The sequence below is a fragment of the Denticeps clupeoides genome, unplaced genomic scaffold, assembly GCF_900700375.1.
Source record: "Denticeps clupeoides unplaced genomic scaffold, fDenClu1.1, whole genome shotgun sequence".
NCBI classification, from domain to species: Eukaryota; Metazoa; Chordata; class Actinopteri; order Clupeiformes; family Denticipitidae; genus Denticeps; species Denticeps clupeoides.
In genome coordinates, this window is record NW_021630015.1 from 559,106 (window position 1) to 586,249 (window position 27,144).

Consider the following 27,144-nt stretch of genomic DNA (forward strand, 5'->3'; position numbering starts at 1 on the left):
GCTACAGGCCAGGTCGTACAAATATACAATCAATACACAATCCAACACACAATCTACAATCAACACACAGTCCAACACACAATCTACAACCAATACACAATCCAATACACAATACACAATCAAACACACAATCTACAATAAATACACAATATACAATCAATACACAATCCAATACACAATCATATACACTCCAATATACAATCAATGCCGAATTCAATACATGATATAAAGTCAACAATAAAATGCTATAAAACATAATAGATTCTATAAAATCCAGTTCATATTTAATTTTTGCTTCTTTTTGTCCTTGGTGCCAAACCGTAAATATAAAAAAGAATAATTCATGGCATTCAGTGTGGCAATATGTCCTGGTAAAAAAAAGCTAAGTAAACCTCCCCACATTTCATACTTGGACTGTTCCTGTAGAACCGGGACCGTTGCTCTCTGGCTTGTTGACCTGTTCCACCTTCGCCCCCGAGGGAACCATCCCACCCGGACCTGGGGGTTTATTATTATTATTATTATTCCCAGCGTCCTCCCTTTCTCCTCCGTATCCCTCCATCCTGTGTGTGTGTGTGTGTGTGTGTGTGTCATATTTCTGTTCATTTGTTATTCTGTTACAGCAGAAAAGGACAGAAATTTCAGCTTAATTAATTTTTCTAATTTAATTTAGTCTGAGGCTTATTCATTTAATGAACTTTCCTGCTCGAGCTTAGTTTCTGCCGTATTGTTTAGTGTAAAGGGAATTTAAATACTGGGTATTTTTGTGCGTTGAGGGCCACTGAGGAAATCGACATGAAATGTTTGTAATAATTATAAAATCTGCAGGGTCTCATGGCACGCCGGTGTAGCGGGACGCTACAGGAGTGTAAAATCTCTGACCTCACCACCACACTCATATGTGTAAGTTTCAGTACATCTTCAGCCCCTCTGCACTTCGTCCAGTGAGCCAGTTAGAACTTCATTAGATGGTTCTAACGTGTATCCGATTTTACTGTGTACATGACAATAAAATAATAACATGGCGCCTAAACACAAACCTGAAAGCATCGTGAATGCAGGACCGGGGCGTGTCCGAGAGGGAGGAGGACGCAGGAGAAGGTCTACTTATTTTACAGGACAAACCAACACACAGGGACACGGCGAGTGGAGACGGGAGAAGGGACACTGCACACACCACCACCTGAAACTCCAGAAAACATCACACACACACAGATGAGATGAGGAGTCACACCAAGTCCTCCCAATACTGCGCTTGGACCCCCGTGTTCCACCAGCACCTTGACGTCTCTCTGAAGCGCCTCTGATGCGTCAGATGATGATCCAGAAGACAATCCCACAGAAGAGCTGATCAGAGGAGAAGAACTCGTGCTGTTTGTGCCACAGCCGCCAGACGTAAGAATCCACGATGAGACGTGTGAGACACTGAGAGGTGATGAGGAAGAAAACTAGTTTTTTTTATTGCTCTTTGTTCCTTGTTGGAGGCACCAGGGGCTTCATGTGAGATTAGATCACAGGTTCTTGGTGAAGATCCGTCTTTTCATAACACTGCAGTCAGGTCTTGTTTGGTTTGTGGCCTTTTTCATCCCACCAGGATTTCGGGTGGGTTGATGTGATGCTAACATCACGCTGCTCTGCTGTTCATCTTCCTCACACCACGCTGTCCCAGAAGATCTCCATTACAGACCATCGTTTTCATGTGCCTTCGGAGATGCACTTGGGCCATCTTCACTAATAACAGCATCAATGCGACATCACAGATGCGCCGCTGAAAGTCCACGGTGGAAATAATCTCTGCTTTACTTCTATTCAATAAACACGGTGTTAAGCAAGAAATATGAATACGAACACCTCAACACCTCCTTTTAATCTGTGTGGTGGGTGCAGTTTCGGGGGTTGATTTGTCATTGCTGGTTTCTTTGCCATTGCTGGTTTGAGGCTTGAAAATGTCTTTTGCAGCAACGTTGGATGTTTTATTGCACTAAGAAAGAGGGAAGACGGAAGAGGGAAGAGGTTGGAGTTGCAGAGTTCCAGGCCGGGAGTAAAGTGACTATTTCGGAAAATCGTGGAAGACCATAAGGCTAAAATGTCTTTTAAACAGGAAATGCTGGACAGGACAAAACATGAAGGACAGGGCGTATAACCGGTACCTCGACGGTGTTGACAGGCAGAGAGAAAATGGATTCTCTTTTTCATCGTTTTTTTTTTTTCAGTTTGATGAACAGTCCTGTCTTTGCTTTGCTTCATTATGTTTGGTGTGTGTGTAGGTGTGTGTGTGGTGGAGTGTGTGGTGCGTGTGTGTGTATATGTGTGTGTATGTGTGTGTGTGGGGGTGCGCGTGTGTGTGTGTGTGTGTGTATATATGTGTGCTGTGTGTGGTGCGTGTGTGTATATATGTGTGTGTGTGGTGGTGTGTGTGGGTGTTGTGTGTATATATGTGTGCTGTGTGTGGTGCGTGGGTGTGTGGTTGTATATATGTGTGTGTTGTATGTGTGTGTGTGTGTGGTGGGGGGTGTATGGGTGTGTGGTGTGTGTGTATATGTGTGTGTGGTGTGTGTATGTGTGTGTGTGTGTGTGTGTATATGTGTGTGTGGTGTGTGTATGTGTGTGGTGTGTGTGTATATGTGGGTGTGGTGGTGTGTGGGGTGTGTGTATATGTGTGTGTGGTGTGTGGATGTGTGTGTGTGTGTGTGTGTAGTGTGTGTGGTGTGTGTGTGTGTATGTGTGTGTATGTGTGTGTGTGTATAGTTGGTGTGGTGTTGTGTGTATATGTGTGTGTGTGGTATTGTGTGGTGTGTGTGTATGTGTGTGTGTGTGTGTGTATGGTGTGTGTGTGTGTGTGTGTGTGTATATTGTGTGGTATGTGTGTGTGTGTATATGTGTGTGTGGTTGTGTGTGTATATGTGTGTGTGGTGTGTGTATGTGTGTGTGTTTTGTGTGTGTTGTATATGTGTGTGGTGTGGTGTGTGTGTGTGTGTACGTTCTACTGTTCCTGCTAAATCAGAGCTGGGTTGCTGCCTCGCTGAATTGTGAAATTAACACGCCACTTCAGCACAGTCCCCCCGAGCCTGGTGAGAGTGGCGGGTGAGAGTGGCGGGTGTGAGTGCGGGCGTGGCCGGCCGGCCGGGTTTCTGAAGGCGGTGAGGAGTCCATCGCGCCGTCACTCTTTATTCCTCATAATTTTACAACATGGAGGAAAAGAACCACGAAATGAGCCAAGAGCTGAAGATTCCCTTCCCCATCCCTCCACAGTAAAAACATGATACATGTTCTTCTCTCCGCCTGTCCACATTCTGATGAAGACACCATGACAAGTTGAAGACGTGGAACTGTTGGTGTCGGTGCTGCTTGGCCACCTCCAGGTGAGGAGGTTCTGGAGGCCAGGGCACGTCCTCCTGATAAAAGCTTCTGCCAGATTACTAGATGTATGGGCACCGCTGTATTACGTAAGTTATGTGAGTGGCGCCGCACTCTAGCTGATGAAGTGGATTAGAAGATGGAAACGTGAAAATTTTATTACGCGGCTCAATTTGTGAGCTTAACGTATGTGGCAGGTCGGTGGGCGCATTAATAAGCAGGAATAAAAGGAGGCATCTGGTGGAGATCAATCGCTCGCTACGTTCCAAAACGACGGAAGATGTCATCGTCACGCCGCTTCGTGCCAGCTGGTGGCCCTGGGGACCCGGGACTCCGCAATAAACGTCCTTCCCGATCTCGGCACCTACCAGATGAGCGTAAGCGTGTGTGATCTCAGCGCCGTGTCGCGTCCCTGCTGTAATCTGCCGCGGTTTAGATCTCCCTGAACGGCTGAATTATTCATCAGCGGAACAGCAGATCCATCTCAGCCGAGCACAGACCTGCCTTACCGCCCGCCCGCCCGCCCGTTCACATTTACATTTGTGCCATTGGCCAGACACCCTGACCAGTGGGTGACCTACATCGTGCCGTCATGTTACCATCGATGAAGTGACCAGTTCTGGTTCAGTAGGACTCAAACCGAGAATACAATCGATTTATTTCATCTTTTCTTACATACGTCAGACTGAACGAAAGTTGCTCTAAGTTAAGTCTAAATATTCTCTAAAGGGGAAGTTCATTCCACCACCAAGACGGAGACGTCCCCAGGGTTCGGGACTCAGACACTGTCACAGTCTTCAAATCCCAGACACGTGGAAATGATTAAGTCCACTTTATCACACAGTGACCTAGTCAAGCACAGACAGTGTTAAATTCAGCTTAGTTAGGCTGTCCAGGTTGGGGTACCGGGCCGCTATTATACTGGGGTACCACTATAAACATGCATTTCTGTACCGGTTGTACTTCCTTAACCGCCAGGCCACCACTGCCCTTTAAAGGTCCATTGCATTGGCCAGGAATCGAACCCGGGTCAACTGCTTGGGAAGCAGCTATGCTCACCACTATACCACCAATGCACTCAGCATGAAACGAGCCAGAGGGTCACCACAGCCACCACCACCGTAACCACTACAGCTTCAGGGATCTTCAAATGGACCAGTAGCATCATAATGGACACGTAATGTCCACCATGACACTGGACCAAAATGTACTCTGCACTGTCCTCCAAACATGGACATATGCTCGATACTACACTTCTACAAATGTAGGACTTTCTCTCTTATTGGACAAACCATCACCAGCCCTGCACTGACACCACCTGCAGACTCACTCCAGCCTGGAAAGGGGGTCCCTCTCTGCATCACTCCTTCCCAACGTCTCTTCCTTTCTTTTTATCTCTCCTTTTTCTCTTATTGTGTGGACTTTTTCCTTGTGAAGGGTCAGCTGTGGGACCTGTCAAAGCCCATTGAGACGTACTGTATGTGATTATGAGCTGTATAAGAAATAAATGGTTTTGTTGTTGCTCACTTCTGTCTATTGACGTTTACGGCGTGGTGAAGCGCGGCGAACATGGCGAACATCACACATCGCGCGTCTTCAGGGTGTTTAGTTGGATGACGAACAATGATTAACTGTTCCGGCGTGGAGACGCCGCCTCAGGCTCGTTTCCCTCAGATGCAGCCCATCCAATATCAACCAATTAGGAAGTGGAGCAGGAACAGGAGCCCCCTGCTCTCCCAGGTTCCAGCTGCATGTGTGGAACATCTTCTTCTTTCACCAGGCAGAACGGCATCGTGTCGTTCCCTTCAGTCTGCCTGGTATCCTGGAGCCGTTCCTCGAGCCAAGATTGGGACCAAAGTAACCTTCTGCTCGGCTTGCGTATAGATTATTTTGGAGTTGAACGGCTCCAGGAGCTTCTGGCCTGCTCTTAATAACTGCGGCCGAGGAGAGAGCAGCTTTCCAGACATCTTCATTCAGAGCTGCAGGTCCCATTTCCTGTTTCGTTTAGTGCAGATGACGCGGCTGAAAAAAGACGCGTGAATTCACCCAGAGCTCAGGAAGAAGGGAATAAAAACTCTAACTGCTGATTTGGACCTCTGTTGCTGCTCTTTTCAGATCAAAAATATCCCCAAATGTCCCCACTTAGCCCTGAACCAGAAACATCATCAGGAGAAGAAGCGCTGAAGGTACGACGCTCTGGACAACAACATCTTCTAAATGCTGTAAATGTAAAAGGTCCATGCCGCTTGGAGATTGATAACTTCACGAGTCATTTTAATCTGTAAGAAAGGCGAGACTCATCAGCCGTAGCGGAGCTGCGGCCGAGCGTAATCTCCCAGGGTCGGAACATCAGACCGTCACGGTGAAGCCGTTATCAGACGTGCTGTGTGATTAGACGTGGAAGTGCTGAGGCGGCATCTGGAACGTCAGGAATCGCTCCAGAACCTGAGTTCCACAGTGAAAGGTCCTGCTGGCCACTTTCACTGCCATTTTGGTGCCTTTAGGAAGAAAAATTCCAATTCTGTTTGTGACGAAACGAGAACGATTCCAGAGCCTGGCGAGAATAAATTTCCCTCTGACGTTTCATCAAACAAGGTGCCATAAATTAGAGCTGTCAGCATCTCCAGCATCTCCAGCGAAACGGGAATGAAATCTGCGGGCTTTCTGACGGATGATGGCTGTTCCGATGCCGGACAGGAACTTCATAAAACAGGAATAACCCTGAAATCAAATAAACCCGCAGGTCGTGAATTCGGAAAGTTCTGGCTCTGGGTGATGTTTCAGCATCACCTCGCACCAACCACACAGAACCCAGGAGATGTTTTTTCATCCGTTTTTAGTGGCTTCCACGCATCCGCACCCTCAACCTCCTTATCTGGCCTGCAGCCTCCTTCAGCTTATTCATCTGGAGTCATCCTGCTCCGGAGAACGTAATAAACCCCACAGAAGAGAGGAGGTCCTTCCAGAAATGACAGTAATTACAGAATTGTAATGTGTTGGACTGAAGTGACCTTGGAAGCATCTGCCGTTCCTGAAGGGTCACGTTCTGGACTCGGAGCTTGTTCTCATTTTAAAAGAACCCACAGGCTGCTGGAGGAACCGCGGCGGCATTTTGATAAGGTGCCAGATGAAACCATGGAGGGTGTCACCAGGTTTTGACAGGCAATCACCAGTCACAGGCCTTCAGAGATCACAGCCCTCAACCTCGGAAATAGAGGTGCAGGTCAGAGCCGGCGGAACCGTCAGCGAGGGGGGTGTATCTGGACAAACACTTCCAATCTTCTCAGGTCTCATTTCGCTGCTCCGCTCCCCGAAACGCTGGAGCATGTTCCCGCTTCCGACCAGGACTGGAGCGTGGAGATAACGCCTCTGCACACACTTCACCATGTAGTAATACGGACAATTTCCGCCCGACCAACGGAACGGAATGAAATGTCATGTGTGCACGGCGGAACCCGCCGTTTGGCTGCTTTAGATGCGCAGAACCTTCATAACCAGTTGTAGAACAGCAGTGGTGAGATCTTTTTTTTTTCAATGAATGAAATACAATCACTCCCTAATCCTGCACTCATCCCAGTTAAACACGTTAAGTACATTAAATAAAACTTTGCATTATGGGCCATGGCAGGTGTAATGCATGCTCTCTGCACCAGAGTCATGTTTCTCGCTCCGTTTTAGTGCTGTGGGCTGAGCTCATCTGGTTTAAAATGTTGTCTTTATAACAGATGCAAGAACAGCCAGCAACAGTGGAACATAAAGTAAAAAGGAGGCTTCTGAACCGTGTTTAATCCCTGGTAGGAGCTGCTGACTTGACTTCATAGACCAACACGACTACATGATCATGTCTATACAGGGTGGGGCCATTTATATGGATACACCACAATAAATGGGAATGGTTGGTGATATTAACGTTTTTTCATGTGACATCAAATTTATTGGTAATTTCACAAGAAAAACAATGGTGTGCTTGGTTTTAACGTAACTTTACGTAACTTTTAACATGTCTTCAATGTCACCAACCATTCCCATTTTATTAAGGTGTATCCATATAAATGGCCCACCCTGTAGAACGTGAACCATACAGACAGGGCATAAAATATAATATTTCTCAACCAGGACAAGCATTCATCTGGCACTCAAAATGTGGCTTAGAGATGAAAACGGGCTCACTAAAGCATTCAAAAGGCATGTGTGTACCAGACTGGAGATCTGCAGAGACACACGTCCAGTGAAGATGAATGAGCTTAATAAGATCTCAGTCTTCACTGTCTGCCTTCTTTCATTATGATTGGAATGTAAATGATGAATATCAGCACATCTCTGCCATAAATCCCAGGAACCATTACTGAATATCGCCTCGTCACTGTCTGGTTCAGAAAGGTGGGTTCACATCCTCCAGAAGACCCCATCACCTTCTACAAGATTATATAAAGCTGACAGGAGGACCGGAGAGGCATCTAAACCCTTCACTTTGCTGGTACACCTCATGAAGTCAAGGAACGTAGTGAAGGGGAATTCATGAAGTGGAAAATTGTTATAATGAGTCTGCTGTTCTGAAAATGACTCAAAAAATTATCACTTCATTGCCAATTTTGAAATTAAAAGTAAAACAAACTGAAACAATAATCCACTTGTGTTGTCATGCATCCCAAATTTGTATGTCAATTACTGTTTAAATGTGGCTTCTGCAAGGAATTGGGGGGAGTTAATATCCTAAGGGATGGTTCAGTGGGACCCAGTGCCAAAGAGGATGAGAACAGGTGGAGAACTGGACCATCACTATCACCACTCATTCTTCCAGGTTCTGGGATTCACTCTACAAGCAGAGGAACATCAAGCAACATCAACCAACTGACCAGCCGCCCAACTAACAAGCCATCCAACCAACTAACTAACCAAGCAGCCAACTGACAAGACGACCCACTAACAAGCCAACCAACCGACCAATCAACTAATCAGTCAACCTACCAACTAACCAGTCAACCAACTAACTAACTAACCAACCTTCTGACCAACCAATCAGCCAACTAAGTAACCAAGCAGCCAACTGACAAGACGACCCACTAACCAACCAACCGACCACTCAACTAATCAATCAACCTACCAGTACCAGTCAACCAACCAACTAACTAACCATCTGACCACCAATCAACCAACTAACTAACCAAGCAGCCAACTGACAAGACGACCCACTAACCAGCCAACCAACTGACCAATTCAACTAATCAGTCAACCTACCAACTAACCAGTCAACCAACCAACTAAATAACTAACCGTCTGACCAACCAATCAACTACTAAGTAACCAAACAGTCAACTGATAAGACGACCACCTAACCAGCCAAACAACCAACTATTCAACTAATCAACCAACCTATCAACTAACCAGCCAATCAACTAACTAACTAACCGTCTGACCAACCAACCAACTTACCAACTAATCAACCTGTCACGGCGGTGGTGGGCAGTAAGGACGCAAACATGTGACTCCAAAACAAAAAAGGGATTTTTTAACAAAACATGAAACACAAGAGGAAAGAGACCAGGTGAAGGTTCAATACGGGACACATTCAGGGCACATACAGGCCCAGACACAACCATTCAACTAACCAAAAAGTCATTTAACCTACTAACCAGCTGACCATCAACTAATCAACGAACAGCATGCATTTAATGCACAACTTACTCCTCCCTTCATCACAACTCTTGTTTGTTTTTCACTGTCAGTTTCTGAAAAACGTTTCATTTTAATGTGAACAATCTGTTTTATTCCCAGCAGCCGGAGACGTGGCACGACCTTCTCAGCTCATGGCACCACCTGTTTTTTAAGACAATTCAAAGCAGCCTTTTGACTTTCTGAAACTGTTATGATTTCTTGTCAGTGGAGCTAAAAGCCGACTTGACACAAATTCTTTCCTCAATTTGAAGCTCCATTGCACATTTTTCTGAAGTGGCTGGACTGACAATTCGGGTATTTTAACACTGACGAGCCGTCCCGGAACCAGGCGACCAAGCGTGGCCCAGCATTCAATTCCTTGTTCGCCCGCCCACCCGACTGTCGCTGACCCAGCTGCCGTTCTGCTTCGTTTGCCTGTTGATAAGAGGTGACATCTAGACTGCTCCAGGACCACTTCACTCCACACGTCCGTTTTAACAAGATATACCTGAAACCGTTCTGATACTCCATGTCCATGGTTTTTAACTGGACTCCAGCTACTGAGCATCAGGTTCTGAGATAGAAGTTGTCCTGAGACATTATCCTCCACCATTATGTCTCTCCATCTCTACATCTGTGGTGTGTCCAGGTGTGTATTACAGGTGTGTCCAGGTGTGTATATCCAGGTGTGTAGTAGCCTAGTGTGGTAGTATACAGGTGTGTACAGGTGTGTATATCCAGGTGTGTAGTAGCCTAGTGGTGGTAGTATACAGGTGTGTCCAGGTGTGTATCCAGGTGTGTAGTAGCCTAGTGGTGGTAGTATACGGTGTGTCCAGGTGTGTATATCAGGTGTGTAGTAGCCTAGGGGTGGTAGTATACAGGTGTGTCCAGGTGTGTATATCCAGGTGTGTAGTAGCCTAGTGGTGGTAGTATACAGGTGTGTCCAGGTGTGTATATCCAGGTGTGTAGTAGCCTAGTGGTGGTAGTATACGGTGTGTACAGGTGTGAATATCCAGGTGTGTAGTTGCCTAGTGGTGGTAGTATAACAGGTGTGTCCAGGTGTGGTATATCCAGATGGTAGTAGCCTAGTGGTAACACACTCGCCTATGAACCAAAGACCCGGGTTCGAACCCCACTTACTACCATCGTGTACCTGAGCAGGACACTTAACCCTGAGTGTCTCCAGGGGGGGACTGTCCCTGTAACTGCTAACTGTAAGTTGCTCTGGATAAGGGCGTCTGGTAAATGCAGTAAATGTAAAATGTGTTGGTCCCACACTATCAACAGGATTGTGGGTGTTTTGCTTACACTCAAGAAGCTCAGAGACGCTCTTGAAATATGAATGAAGGCTGGAGGATCTTGACCCTGAACCATCCTTCATCTGGATTTGCATGAATTAAGAAACCCTCTTTGTCAGGTTCTGGTCTGTGTTGTTTCTGTAACGGAACGTTGATGTCGTGGGACGACGCCGACCCGGAAGAGGAAGACCCCAGCGCCATGGTTACGCTGCCTGCTCATAGTTTGGTTTCCATAACTGCTGCTCGCCGCCTCCTGCCCTTACTGGTTCCGACCGCCTGCTTGCCGGATTGTCCAGTCTGCCTTCGTCTGCCCACACGTGTGCCCTCCCATCTTTTTAACCGTTTTTTTCTCCCGGGGCTGATGAGGAGCATGGTTCTATTTACTGGTCTTGCTCTGATGAAGATGCGATCAGCAGGGTTTCCATTATTTCCAAGTGTGAGAGTAAGGAGCTCAGGTTTTACTCTTGGCTGCGTGAGGGTAAAATGTGGGAATAAACCGCTTTCAGAATGATGTATGAGCATCTCAGAGCTCATTAATATAACAGAGTTGACTCCAGCAGATAAAAAAAGAGCAAAATATTTTCTTCTCCACCCTCTGGTGATTTATCACAAGTTGCCGTTGGTCTGAAAGTGCCTCCGCCCGGGCGATTAATAACACAAGATCTTATCAATTATACGTTTTAAATACTTTCTCAGCATTAAAGCCCTAATCTTCAACTTGTAGCTGCTTGTCCCAGAACAGGACGGAGGTGGAGATGTTTCCATATGAAGCTGAGCGCTGCGTGGGTTCTTCTGGACGGGGATCTTTTGCCAGTTTACTCCCGGGTCATTAGCTTGAAGTTCATTAGTGACCATACCCGAAATGCCATCTTCTCAATGTAAAGCCGCCATTGTTTGCTCGCAGCCATTCATCAGACAGTCTTGCAGGTCCACAACATCACTGCGGCTCATTAAACGCGCGGCTCGTTAACCAGCGGCTCCCAGTTTGAATATTAATGGCGTTTCGTTGTTCGCTCTCGGCTCAGCGTTGCGTTAATGAGAGCGTTGTGTCTGACTTTCTGTCGGATTGATGTGCGTCATGTCCAAAACCGAAGCGCAAATCCAGATATGATGAGAAAATGAACTACCTAATGAAGCTGGAGAGAAGGACCTCATCCCCGATCAAAGCCAATTAATCACACGCAGAAATAATTATGGAGCACATTTGATTTATCTAGATGGTGACACCCAACTCATCTCACCTAGAACCAACGAAGTGTTTACTGCCAAGAGTGAAGAGCCAAGCAGTCAGTAGATGCTGAAATGATCTTCTTCTTTATCAGCCTCACTGGTTCTTGACTCATCATTTCACTGTGATCATCAGGTTCCTCACGGAACCATCACCTGCAAACATGAGTTCATGTGGAGAACTGTGTATGCGTCCCTGTTATTTCACATCTGTAGAAGACGGTGGGACCTGGAGAGCCTGATAAGTGGCCCTCAGTTGCCGCGCTACCTGCTCACCGCTGGGAGGCCTTCAGCCACAGTGCAGATGCTCCAGCGGCGGATTGCAAATGTTCAGATTGATATTCTGAAGGTGAATGGCGGCGCTGCGAGGAAAGTGGCGATCTCGATGGGAGGGTTGGTGAACAATCAGATCCAGCTGCGCGCCACAGTCGACAGGATGTTGTTCCTCTGCGCTGCTACGATTCGCTTCTTTTCGCAGCCTGGACCCCGATATCGGGTCTACTGGAGAGGAACCGCCTCTATCAGTCTGGCTGCTTCAAACTTCATCTCACGTCTGCTGGGAAATACAGAAAATACAGCGTGTGGCTTAAAGGAAAAGTGGGACTTTTCGCAGGTGTGCATCTCCAGGAACATGGTCTCCACCAGGAGAATATCACCATGGGATGCCATGGCCGTGATGAAACCTCATAATAACGGGAGTTTCAGGCAATTAGGGTCACAGGGAATAAAAATCTTTAAAGCAGAGATTTCAAGGCAGAAGCAGAAAGGTCATTTGTGCAAAATAGCAAACTGCTTGAATGGGATTTGGAGCAGATCATTTGAGACATTATTTAATAATTGATTCCCTGAGGGGTGGAACAATAAGGTTTCAAACAGACCTGGCATTAGACCTCGCTGCCGTCAGACATTGATCCTCAGAACCATTCGAGCAGAAAGAGAATAAGAGCAGAAAATGGCTGCGCGCGGACAAAATGCAAAGCAGGATTAAACACCACACTGTAAATACCATGAATCTGCAGGGGCAAAAGAAGACAGCGGGTTGACCAGATAATCAATATAATAAGATTATTTTTTTTTTTTTGCTATATAAATGAAGCAAAAAGTTTATGTTATTATTGAAAATAAAGATTTTGGCTCAATGTTACACTGAGAATGAATGAAGATGTACTGGTACGGCATCAGAGTCAAATGAAATATAATCTTCTTTTTATGTGTGTAATATAACACAACCACAACGGATTCTTTAATAGAAAGTCAAACAGCCGGGATTCTGCAGACTTGATTCTGTTACAGCTACAGTATAAAGTTAAGGAATATGACAGGTCCCTGAAACCAGAACGGTCTGATATCCACCATTTGAGCATTTCCACTTTTATTCCTGTTAGTGTTGTTTTCATCAATGAAACTTATGAGGAAATAACGTACCTTTTTACGGTGACAGAAAGACAAGATGCAGCGTAAATGCTGCCGATAACCACAAACAAAAACAAATAAAAACAAGATTGAACGTTGTTTACAAAATAAAAACTTTACCAAATGTCTATATTTTCATTGACGAAAACAAGACATGGTGGTGGGTTATAGATATATGGTGACGGGTTATAGATATATGGTGGTGGGTTATAGATATATGGTGGGGGTTATAGATATATGGTGGTGGGTTATAGATATATGGTGGTGGGTTATAGATATATGGTGGTGGGCTATAGATATATGGTGGTGAGTTATAGATATATGGTGGTGAGTTATAGATATATGGTGGTGGGTTATAGATATATGGTGGCGGGTTATAGATATATGGTGGTGGGCTATAGATATATGGTGGCGAGTTATAGATATATGGTGGTGGGCTATAGATTTATGGTGGCGAGTTATAGATATTTGGTGGTGGGCTATAGATATATGGTGGTGGGTTATAGATATATGGTGGTGGGCTATAGATATATGGTGGTGGGTTATAGATATATGGTGGTGGGCTATAGATATATGGTGGTGGGTTATAGATATATGGTGGTGGGCTATAGATATATGGTGGTGAGTTATAGATATATGGTGACGGGTTATAGATATATGGTGGTGAGTTATAGATATATGGTGGTGGGTTATAGATATATGGTGGTGGGCTATAGATATATGGTGGTGAGTTATAGATATTTGGTGGTGGGCTATAGATATATGGTGGTGGGTTATAGATATATGGTGGTGGGATATAGATATATGGTGGTGGGTTATAGATATATGGTGGCGGGTTATAGATATATGGTGGTGGGCTATAGATATATGGTGGCGAGTTATAGATATATGGTGGTGGGCTATAGATATATGATGGCGAGTTATAGATATTTGGTGGTGGCCTATAGATATATGGTGGTGGGTTATAGATATATGGTGGTGGGCTATAGATATATGGTGGTGGGTTATAGATATATGGTGGTGGGCTATAGATATATGGTGGTGAGTTATAGATATATGGTGGCGAGTTATAGATATATGGTGGCGGGTTATAGATATATGGTGGTGAGTTATAAATATATGGTGGTGGGCTATAGATATATGGTGGCGAGTTATAGATATATGGTGGTGGCCTATAGATATATGGTGGTGGGTTATAGATATATGGTGGTGGGCTATAGATATATGGTGGTGGGTTATAGATATATGGTGGTGGGCTATAGATATATGGTGGTGAGTTATAGATATATGGTGGTGGGCTATAGATATATGGTGGTGGGTTATAGATATATGGTGGTGGGCTATAGATATATGGTGGTGGGTTATAGATATATGGTGGTGGGTTATAGATATATGGTGGTGAGTTATAGATATATGGTGGTGGGCTATAGATATATGGTGGCGAGTTATAGATATATGTGGTGGCCTATAGATATATGGTGGTGGGTTATAGATATATGGTGGTGGGCTATAGATATATGGTGGGGTTATAGATATATGTGGTGGGGCTATAGATATATGGTGGTGAGTTATAATATATGGTGGTGGGCTATAGATATATGGTGGCGAGTTATAGAAAAATGGTGGCGGGTTATGGATTTATGGTGGTGGGGTTATAGATTATGGTGGTGGGGTTATAGATATATGGTGGTGGGGTTATAGATATATGGTGGTGGGTTATAGATATATGGTGGTGGGTTATAGATTTATGGTGGTGGGGTTATAGATTATGGGGGTGGGGTGGTGGGACCCGTTTTCTTTACAATGTGTCAACGTGTGTCAAAAAACAGAACAAATCCGAGTGTCTTCTGTGTCTGGAATGAGTCTATAAGGTAACAATAATATATATAATATAGATAACCATGTTTTAATTATGAAAATGTTGATTTTGTCTTTTCTACTCGTTACTTGTACTATAGTGAGCGGCTTAAATAGAATTGCATTACTAAAATGCAAGTTTGCCTGGAGTGAGATTCTCTCCGCTCTGCATTCGTGGAAGACGTGCTTGAAGCTGAGAGCTTTGATTAGTTTCTAGAACACGCTGTAGGAATTTCTGTGCAGTAAACATCAATAATTATCAAGCGTGAGAAACGCTGTGTATGGCATGTGAGAGTGTGATCTTGTTGAAGATCCTACACTAACAATTCTGACTAAAATAAGACTAAAAAGCTCAGACTTTTAGTCGATTGAAACTTGACTGGACTAAAATGAGTCTGGACGTGACTAAAACTAATAAAGACTAGAATGACAGCTGGACGCAAAGACTGGATTAAAGTAAAATGAAGACGGTATAATTCCTTCTACTATTCGTAGCTGCTTCCTGAGCAGTGCTGTGCAGCTCGAGTTCATTCGTCTTCGGCGGGTCCTGATCTGAATGCAGTGTGTTGGTGCCGGAGCAACGTTCCTTGGTGAACATTCATCACCGGGGACTCCAGGCAGTTTGTTTAGCTTTTCCAGGAAATTCATATTTCATCTGCAGCCTGGGTCATCATTAAGAGAAATTTGTGCTACATCAGTGGGAACGTCGCTGCAAATGTTCCATGATGCCGAGCGCCGGGCCATGCGGGGAAAAAGGGAGCGACTGTGAGGAGCTGACAAAACTGGGGAACCAGATACTGGTTCTGTGGTTCCAGCGCGGCGGTGACAGAACTGGTGACTCGTGCTCATCCAACAACCAGAATGTTGTTAACGCCTCCTGCTTATTCATTAGAACATGATGAAATGAAGCGATTGTCACTTGTGATACACAGCCACAGCACACGGTGCACACAGTGAAATGTGTCCTCTGTATTTAACCATCACCCTTGGTGAGCAGTGGGCACCATGACACAGCAGTGTGTGGGGACGGTGCTTTGCTCAGTGGCACCTTGGCGGATCGGGATTCGAACCGGCAACCTTTTGATTACGGGGCCGCTTCCTTAACCGCTAGGGCCACCGCTGATAAGGACCGCAACTATGAAGTCCTCAGTCAGTGCAGAACATCACGTCATTTTTGACGTGAATTTAATTTGCAAACATGTACACAGCCAGCCAATCAAATCCATTTATGCAATTTTCATGAGTGTGTTGGCCAATCAGGCGGGTCGTGGGTAAAGCCTTCATTTTGACAGTATTTGGCTGAGGTTGGCGCTAAGTGGCCGGCGCTGCGGTCGTGTGGCTTCGTTTTCCTGAATGGGCTGCTGACAGCTGGACTGACGGCTGGTCCACGGTGTCAGGTCTGAGGAAATGAAGTCACGTGAGGAACGTCCCGGCCTGGTGATTGTTATGAAGAGAATCCCTCGTTCTCCGAGGAGGTAAATCTCCGGCTTCCGCTCGGTAATTGTTATTCAGGACCAGGTACCTGAGGGAAGAAGGTGGGTTCTGCTGAGGAACCTTCAGTCCTGCATTCATGTGGCCACTACTCTGACTTGTGTTACCTACCTGAACATTGGTTCAAGGATCGTTTGAGGAACACAGTGAATTCTCCAGGTCTAAATCCAATCTACCATCTATGGTGACGACCTGGTGACAGATACCTTCACGGGTTTAGAGGAGGCCTGTGGCACGGCAGCAGATGGTATTAATGTTGTGGCTGGTGGTGTTTATTTTGCATGATGGGAAGTGAACTGTTTCTCCTCCACAGGAGTCCAGCGATGGTTTGGGCATCATTTGGATGCAGATTGGCTTCATTTACCAGGTGATTTCTCCCGACACCCCACACATATGCCAGGCGGCCGGAGCTCCTCTCCTGGAGCTCAGAACGCTGACAGATGGCTGCATTCCGTCCGCATCACTTCTCTTACTCACTCAATTACCTGGAGGCTCCTGGCAGGAGGACCGTGCAGCGTGCGTGTTAGCAGGTTTAAATGAAGATTTTCTGGGCTGATGAGGTGTCAGTATCTGGAATGAGACTGCAGAAGGCGGGCAGCATCTCCATCACGTGGGTCAGCTCTCGCCCGGCCGTGTTTACCTCAGACGCCATTACCTGTGGAGTGAGATTAAGTGGTGGATGCGCCCAGGAGGACAGGAGCTCAGAAATAATGAAAGAGACCTCGGACCTCGGCTCAGCCGAGAGTGGAGACTTTATGTCTAAAAGCATCGGCACTTAGCAGTCAGCTTTTTAAAAGTGAGGAGCATCAGCAGGAACCGCTTCTTCTCCTTTCTTCCTCCATCCCTCTCTCGCTCTCTCTCTCCAGTTTATGGCTAATAGCTTCATTAATGCAGGGATCAATAAGTTAATTCCATTCGGCGCCCACTGCTGGAAGTGTTAATGGCGCGGTCAGAGATCCCTGCAGCAGATGTTCCGCTGTGGGCCAGACCACCGCTGGGGTTCCTGCAGTTCTCCGCGTTCTCCGGGACATCTTCAGAAGTTATTTACTTCAGAATGCAGCCAGCAAAGTCATGTGACCTCCAGAACTCGCCCTGCGCTGCTTCCTGCGCTGGTTTTATCTGAAGTTCACGTCGAGCTTCATTGTCATTTCAGCTGCATACGTGTTAGACAGAACGGTACGTAGTGACACTTTTCTCCCGAACCGGGTGATACGTGTGACATTTCGACCTCATTTACATAGTGACAATAATGATCGTGTGTGACATCAAAAACTGGGGACACAAACATTTAGACTACAAAGGACACAGACAGAGACAGACAGTGATGGAGACAGACAGGAGATGGAGAAAGACAGCATTAAAACCAGCTAATGTAATCTAAGGTGCAAAAAAATAGTGCAAATATTGCTGTGCAAAATTGACCAGTGCAATAATAGATCATTATGGAGGGGAGAGAGACTCTGAACATCTTCTTCTGGGTAAGGAAGTGGACTCGTAATCTGAAGGTTCGAATCCCAAACCGCCAAGGTGCCACCGAGGTCCCCTTGATGAAGGTCCCGTCCCCACACACTGCTCCCCGGGGCCTGTCATTGTGCCCACTGCTCACCAAGGGTGACGGTTAAATACAGAGGACACATTTCATATTCCAAAAGGACACTAGAACATTGCTGTGGTTGTAAAAAAACGTGGCCAAACACCATTCCTAGTTCTTATCTTCTGTGGCTTGTCTTCATCATCTGTGGTTTGTCTTCAGAAGTTCAGAGATCTGAGATCAGCATGGATTGTGGGAAATGTTCTGCTTTGTGTTAAAAAGTTTTGTTGTGTCCCCATTTTGACAGTAATAAGATTTCATCTGACAAGCTGAACCAGGTCCCGTCTCTCCCGTCCCGTCCCTCTAACGTTGTTAAACGTGCTTCCACCCGGTTAAGTGAATATCTGGCAACGTCAGAGTCTCCAGCTCCAGACCTGCAGGCCGCCACATCCAGCGGTAATGTGGACAAACAGGGTCAGCCGTGATGGTGCATTCTGGGAAGGGTCCAGTGAGACCAGTAGCACCAGTCTTCCAGGCTAGAGAGGCTATCTAAACAAATTTCCCAAAAATGTCCTCAAAAGACAAAGCAATGAATGTGATCATTAATATAATTTCACAATTTATGACACTTTATGAAATTCTGTCCAAACTCGTATGTTAAACTTATTTTCTGATGCAAGAGCCTGTAATTCGGCAGTGTGCAGGGATTTCGCCGGTGGTGACTGGTCCTTTTGGTCGTTTCCGTCCTTGCAGCGATATTGGCATGAGGACATACCGCCAGGAAACGTCTCTCATCTGAGGAGCTTCAGGAAACGTCTTTCACGGCCGCTCAGAGGTCCAGGCCACAATCACAGGGACCAGCAGTCCTTGCCTGGACATCACGTTCCGACGGGGACGCTCTGATATTCTAATAATGGGTTCAGAAGTAGGTTAAATAGCGTTGAAGAGGATTCTGGTCGCCTCTGATAGCAGCACAAAGGCGCGCCGCTGATGTACGTAATTAGTTACGTTCAGAAAAGCGGAGAGATAAGAGCTCAGCAGTGAATTATCACAGACGCTCCTCCAGCAGCACTTAAAGGAAATGAACTTCTGAAAGCATCACATCTTGAACGTTGTGGCGGTACGGCTCTCTCACGTCCTCACCTCTGGCTCTGGGATGTTTGGCTGAAATGTCTCCACTTGTTCCATTTGTCCCCGGTCATGAATTTGTCACTCGACCTGCACCGCTTCCTGCTCTTAGTGCCACTACACATCTTCACATCAATATTGCATTTCCCCCCCACAGTCGAGCCGACTCCAGACCCGTCCACCGAGCGGAACCTGGAGCCACGGTTCCATCATTCTGCTCCATTTCTAACATTCTGGGGTATTTATTATAGGGTTCTGCCTGTGAGGTCAGAGGTCAGTAGGTATCAGGGGTCCCCTTGATGAAGGTCCTGTCCCCACACACTGCTCCCCCCGGGCGCCTGTCATGGTGCCCACTGCTCACCAAGGGTGATGGTTAAATACAGAGGACACGTTTCACCGTGACACCGTGTGCTGTGCTGCAGTGTCTCACAATGACAATCACGTCCCTTTCACTTCTCATCATGACCAGTTCCTGCAGGGGTTAAATAATGGTGAGTAATAACGAAGTAAAAAAATTATCCGCCAGGGAACAGTGTGAGTTAGACAGGGTGCATGTTGAGTAATAGTGAATTATAAATGGTGTGTAAGTGTGTGTGCGCGCGTGTGTGGGTGTGTAAGTGTGTGTGCGTGCATGAGTGTGTGTGTGCATGCGTGTGTGTATGTGTGGTGTGTGTGCGTGTGTGTGTGTGTGTGTATGTGTGTGCGTGCGTGAGTGTGTGCATGCATGTGTGTGGTGTGTGTGTGTGTGCGTGTGCATGTGAGTGTGTGTGTGTGTGTGTGTGCGTGTGAGTGTGTGTGTGGTGTGTGTGCGAGTGTGTGTGAGTGTGTGTATGTGTGTGGTGTGTGTGTGTGCATGCGAGTGTGTGTGTGGTGTGTGTGCGTGTGCATGCAAGTGTATGTGTGTGTGTGCGTGTGTGTATGTATGTGCGAGTGTGTGTGTGTGTGTGTGAGTGTGTGTATGCGTTTGTGGTGTGTGTGTGTGCGTGTGCATGCGAGTGTGTGTGGTGTGTGTGCGTGTGCATGCGAGTGTATGTGTGTGTGTGAGTGTGTGTATGCGTGTGTGTGTGTGTGTGTGCGTGTGCATGCGAGTGTGTGTGTGGTGCGTGTGCATGCGAGTGTATGTGTGTGTGCGTGCGTGCGTACGAGTGTGTGTGAATGCGTGTGTGTATGTGTGTGGTGTGTGTGTGCATGTGCATGCGAGTGTGTGTGTGTGTGTGTGTGTATGTGTGTGCGTGCGTGTGAGTGTGTGTGGTGTGTGTGCGTGTGTGCATGCGAGTGTGTGTGTGTGTGTGTGGTGTATGTGTGTGCGTGCGTGTGAGTGTGTGTGTGTGTGTGGTGTTTGTGTGTGCGTGCGAGTGTGTGTGTGTGCGTGTGTGCATGCGAGTGTGTGTGTGTGTGTGTGTGTGCGTGTGAGTGTGTGTGTGTGTGCGTGTAAGCATGCGAGTGTGTGTGTGTGTGGTGTATGTGTGTGCGTGCGTGTGAGTGTGTGTGTATGTGTGTGCATGCGATGTGGTGTGTAGTGTGTGTATGTGTGTGTGTAATTATGCCGCCTGATTGCTGGCCTCCATTATCTGAAGTTCTGAGGTGGACATGATTACGTTTGGAGAACTGCGAGTCAGATTTAAAGGACAGCGGAGTCACGGTCGCGCTTCAGAGCGTCTCTCAGCGCGTTGGCGGCTCTGACTGAAGTGCAGGGACAAGTGAGGACGCCCTTGACGGGTGGTTCTAATTCCTGACACGACCGTCACGGAACACGGTGACAAAAAAAGACCCGAGTGTCTGACGGGCGTCTTTCACTTTCTTACTAAATCAGGAGAGGAGCTGCATCCAAGCGGGTTAAACGTGTTACGCCAGCGGTTTATGGGGCGGCGGTGGCCTAGCATAATCAGAAGGTTGCCGGTTCAAATCCCGGTCCGCCAATGTTCCCCTGAGTTCCCCTTGATGAAGGTATCGTCCCCACACACTGCTCCCCGGGCGCCTGTCATGGCGCCCACTGCTCGCTCAGGGTGATGGTTAAATACAGAGGACATGTTTCACTGTGTGCACCGTGTGCTGTGCTGCTGTGTGACAATCACTTCACTTTAACTTTATACGGCGCTGAGCATAGCAGATATATAAAATATGACACTTCATCCATCCTGCAAAACACATTCGTTTGCATACAGCGTCATGATGCTGACAGAGAAGCTGCTGTGGCCCCGCCCCGCCCCGCCCCGCCAGCAGCGAGATGGCTCCGGCTCCTTCCTGCGGTAATTAGATGGAGTCCGGCGGAACCCGGGCGAGAGAAGTGCCTTCACTTCTTCTTTGTTAAGGCTGCGCCCGACATAATTGGTTGGCGAGATGGAGAGTCGGGGGTCGCTGCCATTATGAGAATCATAATTATTACGAGAAAATGGCCAAATGCACTTAGGCCGCTACCTAGAAACTCTGCCTCCGATGCCAGAGACATATTTTTAGTGGTGGAACGCTGCCATCGGTTCCCAGAGTGATCATCCAATCCAGCTACAGTGGTGGTGGAACCCTGGTACGTTCCTCCAGACTGAAGGTGGCACCGCGGTAACCCTGGCCGTGTTCGCGGCTGGGGGGGGATTCTAAAAAAATGGAGGATTTGACTGGACATGACCGGACATCTGATGGTAGTTGTGGTTTTGGACAGGCTGGTGAGGATCTTCACGCTTCTACAGCTGCAGCTTGCTGGTTGCATGTAGATTGCTGCTCCATCTCCTGCCACGTAGTCGGTGAAGTGAGAGTGACGTGATCGTCATTGTCATGTATTAATGACAGGCGCCGGGGGAGAAGTGTGCTTCGGGATTCGAACCGGCAACCCTTCGATTACGGGGCCACCACTGCCCCCGTCAGAACGGTGACCGATGACACGCAACTTTTATTTCCTTTTTCCATCTCCTCCCACTGCAAATGAACCCCGAGCTGCTGTCTGGACCTTCATTCCGTCCTTCCTCCAGCACCAGGCAGATACCTGCAGAATCTGTTCTACACATACAGATTCTAGATACGTCATCAATCCCAGAATTAATATGAATTAATAAAGAAGAAATATCTGTTATAGATAATAATAATAATAATAATATAGATAATACGTGCTGATTCAGAACAGAACACGGAGAGAAGGAGTCCCAACGTTCCGAGGTCAATAACACTCTGCGCTGCGGTGGAACCCGACACGGTCTACGTAAACAGATTGGAGCTGGGCTGGACGGGGTCACGTGATGAGGGCTGGACCCGAGGCTCCGCCCAGTCCGCCGTACCGTACCTGCCCGGCGCTTTTATCCGAGGACGACGGCAGCAACTCCCACTCGGTTTCTATAGATTGCGAGTTAGAAACTAGGATCCCTGACAAGGAATAGAATAGAAGTGTTAGATGCTGGACAATATCATTTTTTATTGTGAGTGTGTGTGAGTGTGTGTTGAGTGTTGGTGTTAAGACTCGTCTGTACTTCGGTCAGTAACCGTTACAGTTACCAGGACACTGATAAACGGCCCCGCCCCGCCCCGATTAATAATATCATCATTCACACGGGCAGTCACGTCACTGTCACAGCAACCTCACACCTCCAACATCCCAGCGTTTCTACAGTCGCGACATGTCCTGGTTTCCTCTAGGTCCTCCCTGGCGAGAATAGGCCCCGCCCCCAGCGATCCAGGACGGCCCCCACAACCCTGAACTGGAGAGAAGATGGAGAGTGAGGGAGTGTAGGAGGGACGTTACGGTGGTCCATGCCCCCGTGGGTGAAAGTTCTGAGGCGGAGGAGTAAAGGATCGTACGCGTTCCATTAACGTACATCAGACGTTAAAAATCAGAGAGACGGATTCAGCCGCTCCTTCAGAGGCACTTTAGCCGTTACTCATGGTGGCGTGAGCAGCGATGGCTTTTTCTGGACGGTTCAGTGCTTGCGGGAGGGTGGCGGTGCTCCGTGATTGAGAGGGTCACCCACCAGCAGCCAGCAGGGACCTCCTCGCCTCCAACTTTAATGGCCTCAACACCGCATTCTCCCGGACACCGCGGAGTTATTGATAATAATCACATCGAGATCCACCATCTCCACCAGAGAGCCCAGTCCAAGCGTCCACCACAGTGAACTGGGAGTGGAGAAGGTGGGTCTGGTGCCAGGATCTAAAGAAGCTTTGATGAATAACGTGGATGGAAGGAGGCCCGGAATATTCCTCCACGTAACACCGTTAGGGCGCGGCCCAGCCATCGGAGATGCAAATCCGACAAGAACCTGGAACTTCAGCACTTCTGTATCTTCTGGACCAGCATGATCAGATCAATAATCAATAGTTAGTACCACATCCACACTGGAACATTCGTGTCACGCTGAACCTTTTCAGTTCCATGATCAGCAGAGCGTTTCTGGTGCTGGATGGAATCCTGCTTAGAACGTTCCTGAGCGTTCCAGTTTATATCATTTGGGTCGGTCAGTAACGAACTTCCGGCCCTGAGTTCTGGAGGACACCGTAATGGATGTTCTGCTGCCGCGGGGCCCTCAGCCACGAGAAGTGGCACCCCGGTTAATTACACGCCGCCACGTGCGGATCTCCGCGGCCCTGACCGGCGAGGGGAACCGTGTAAGGGTTCCGCTTCGGCGCAGGATATTGAGCCGCTGGAGTCAATAGCAGCAAACCTGGCCTCACGTGACCTGGAAACACCAACATCAGCTGAGAGGTCTCCTGCCGAGATGAAGGCTCCAGGTGGACGTCGGGGAGGTTCCATGCAGCAGACATGCTGGTGTGACCGGTCGACGACACCAAGAACGGACCTTCCTCATCCAGGCCACGAACGGACCTGGGCTCTGCAGGATTCTGGTGCAGAACATCAGGAGAGGTCGCGTGCCCATCAGCTGTTTAACAGTAGAGACGGGAACTGCGCTAAACAGGAAAAGCCTCGGTGCTGGAGCGCTACTGCCCCCTGGAGGCAAGAAAGGACGAGTCGGCCGGTACGAATGGGCATTTATTGCGTGTTTACATGTTATATGCTTGCATACACGTTGTACGCCGGCGAGCTTCTGCAGGGCTGGGTGGTGGCGGCGGCGAGAGCCCGGCCCCACCCAGTCCGGGTGCTACAGCGGTCCTGCGAAGCCTGCGCCGGCACGGCGGCCAACGGTGAAACGGAATAAACAGAAAAAAAACAATAAAATAATAATAACGACGATAAAATGTAAATTTTCCTAAAATCCCTTGTGCTTTTCTCAAACGACTGAACAGAAAGGCGGGAAGTGAAACGGCGGCGCCGGGGGATTTTTTTCCCGATTGTTGCTGCGTTTTTACGGTGCTTTTAATTAAAACCAATCAGAGAAGCGCGTCACTGCATCAGTCCGCCTCCTGCTGCCGCACCGTAAAGAATAAAGTGCTACACCCGCCCCGGCTCAGATGGCGGAGGCGTGCGCCGCCTGGCCGTGCGCCGCCTGGCCGTGCCGCTCGCGTCTCAGGCACTCCTCAGCCACGCCCTGCGCCGCCAGCTCCGCCAGCACGTTGTCCAGGTAGTTGGGGTCGGGGTAGCCGTGGCCGGAGACGTTGGACATCATCTCCGTCTTGTGGTGGATCTCGTTCCACACCACCGTGTCCGGCTCGCCGGTGGTGCTGGACGTGCCCACGGTGAAGATGAGCCTCCGCGTCCAGGCGACCTTCAGCAGCTCCAGCACCTGCAACAGGAACAGTTCCCCCAGTTACCGCCGGCGTGGGGATTACCGATTTCCATATCGGGAGCGTCCGATGCCCGCGACGTGCCGAAAAACCCGGGAAACTATACAACCGCAGCCCAACTTTCTGGCTACTGTTGGTTCTCTGTGTTATATAGTCACCTAAAAATTGGCAAAATTTGCCCTGGCGTCCTGTACCCTCAAATGGTCAGATCAGCTGATAAATGAAATCACGTGACTTTATGATTTAAGCAGTAAATGGTGACTTGATTTTAAGCGTGATTGTTGGTTGAGGAAGGACGCCATTACTGCGCTTCACACTGGTTACTGTACTCCAATGGGTGGTAGTAGGGTGGTAGTAGCCTAGTGGTTAACACACTCGCCTATGAACCAGAAGACCCGGGTTCGAATCCCACTTACTACCATTGTGTCCCTGTGTCCCACTTACTACCATTGTGTCCCTGTGTCCCACTTACTACCATTGTGTCCCTGAGCAAGACACTTAACCCTAAATTGCTCCAGGGAGACTGTCCCTGTAATACTGATTGTAAGTCGCTCTGGATAAGGGCGTCTGATAAATGCTGTAAATGTAAATGTACTCCGGCTCACTTTGTTACCAGAATTATTTTGCACATCTTTTACTCTTACTTGAATTGTACGAGTTTTGAGTTTAAGAGCACATCAGTTCTGCACTTTAATCTCTTCCTACCTCACGCTGTGCTGCCGGGTTATTATTATAATCACTAAGAGCACCATTTACATTTACGGCATTTACCAGACGCCCGTATCCAGAGCAACTTACAACGTGCTTCCATGTCACCATGGATGAAGTGATCAGTTCTGGTTCACTAGGACCCCCCAACTATGAATACAATCTTTTTATTCACTCTGTTGTAGAGTCTATACAGAAGTCAGACAATAAGAAGGTTACAAGTTCATCTAAATCTTCTCTAAAGAGGAAGGTCTCGAGCTGCCAGGTGAAGGTGCTCAGTGACTGAGCTGGAAGTTCATTCCACCACCGAGGGGCCAAGATGGAGAAGAGTCTAGATGAGCGTCTTCCTTTTACCTTCAGAGATGGAGGGACCAGGCGAGCAGTACTGGAGGCTCGGAGTATACGAGGTGCAGTGCGAGGGTGTAATAAGGGCTGTGAGGTAGGATGGTGCTACTCACTCCATGTTTGGCTTTGTAGGCCAGCATCAGTATTTAGAACCTGATGCGTGCAGCTACTGGGAGCCGGTGGAGGGAACGTAGCAGAGGGGCGGTGTGGAGAACTTGGGGAGGTGCTGCTGCGTTTTATATGAGTTGTAGACACCACTATTATTATTATTATATACACTATATACTGTCCATACACTGATATATTACCATATTGCTGCCATAGCCTGCACTATATTCTGGGTCGGAGCACAACATCGTTTGTCGTGTTTTGTGTGTTATTCCGTTTGCACTGTGAATCTCGTCTCTCTGTGTACTTGAGATGACAATAAAGTTGACCATGACTCTGAAGAACAACGAACACGCACTGCGACGTGAAGAAATGCTAAATTGTAGAATTGAGAGTATAGAACGTACCTTCCTCCCCTTCTCGTTGTCGGGCAGGAAGCAGTAGCGCGGGAACCCTCGGCAGGTGTACGGCTGGCCGGGGTTGGGGTGCTCGGGACCCTGCGGAGAACGGCAACGCGCCGTCAGTACAGAGAAGCCGCGGCGCTGTCGGCACAGGAAGGGCCCGTGCCGGAACTCACCTGGATGCCCGGCGGAATGCTGTAGACGATCTGAATGGTGCCGCAGTCCGAGTGGCCGGGGAGGGACTGGGAAATGCTGTAGATCTCCATCTTGCCCTTGGGCTGCGTCCCGGTCTTCTCCCCGTAGATTGTCTTGCAAGAAGGACACTGAAGGCTCCCATCCTGCAGAAGAGGGAGCCATCTGAGAACATTCCTTCCTGCTGACTGACCTTGGAACGTTCCGGAAATCTGTGCGGTTACGGAATTGTTCCAGACTCCCTACCTTGGTTCCATTGTTGTACATGGCCAGCATGCAGAGCATGTGGAGGGTGTGGCCACACTTGGTCAGCTTCCCCACGGCGCTGGGCTGGATGGACTCCGCCCCTTCCGACGCCCCCTCGTAACCGGACGGGCAGACCAGGCGCTCCATGCATATGATGCAGTCCTGAGGGAGACGAAAGCAGAGCCTTCGGTGAAGACGGCACGACGGTGGTGAAGAAGACTAGAGCAAGAGGAGAACGTTCTCCAGGTACCTCCTCCGGGGGCGCAGGCACCTCCTCCATGTACTTCTGGATCACGTTCTCAGACTTGTGGGACCCTGGAAGGAGCAGAAAATGGTTCTGGTTTTAATAAAACGATTAATAACCGGCGAATCCACCGGGCCTGTTCTCTACACCGACCAATCAGAGCTCACCTCAGAGCTCGCGTCCGGGGTGTCAGTCTGCACCGGCCCCCTCCACCCCCGTGCCCATAACTCCGCCCACAAACACCCCACATGACACACAGAGGCGTGAACAACCAAGCGTTGG

General features: G+C 48.0%; 1 protein-coding gene and 1 non-coding gene across 2 annotated transcripts; both read right to left on the bottom strand.

The window, feature by feature from the left end:
• Positions 1-4,361: 4,361 nt before the first annotated feature.
• Positions 4,362-4,433, bottom strand: trnag-ccc (transfer RNA glycine (anticodon CCC)). Its single transcript has one exon. It is a non-coding gene; the product is annotated as a tRNA-Gly (tRNA).
• A 19,906-nt stretch (positions 4,434-24,339) lies between these two features.
• Positions 24,340-27,025, bottom strand: LOC114780435 (probable E3 ubiquitin-protein ligase DTX2). Its single transcript, XM_028967726.1, has 5 exons — positions 26,869-27,025; positions 26,619-26,780; positions 26,357-26,518; positions 26,187-26,276; positions 24,340-24,617 (listed from the first exon to the last, which is right to left on the bottom strand). The coding sequence occupies exons 1-5, from the start codon at positions 26,896-26,898 to the stop codon at positions 24,342-24,344; spliced, it is 720 nt and encodes a 239-aa protein (XP_028823559.1). The 5' UTR covers positions 26,899-27,025; the 3' UTR covers positions 24,340-24,341.
• Between the last annotated feature and the right edge of the window lie 119 nt (positions 27,026-27,144).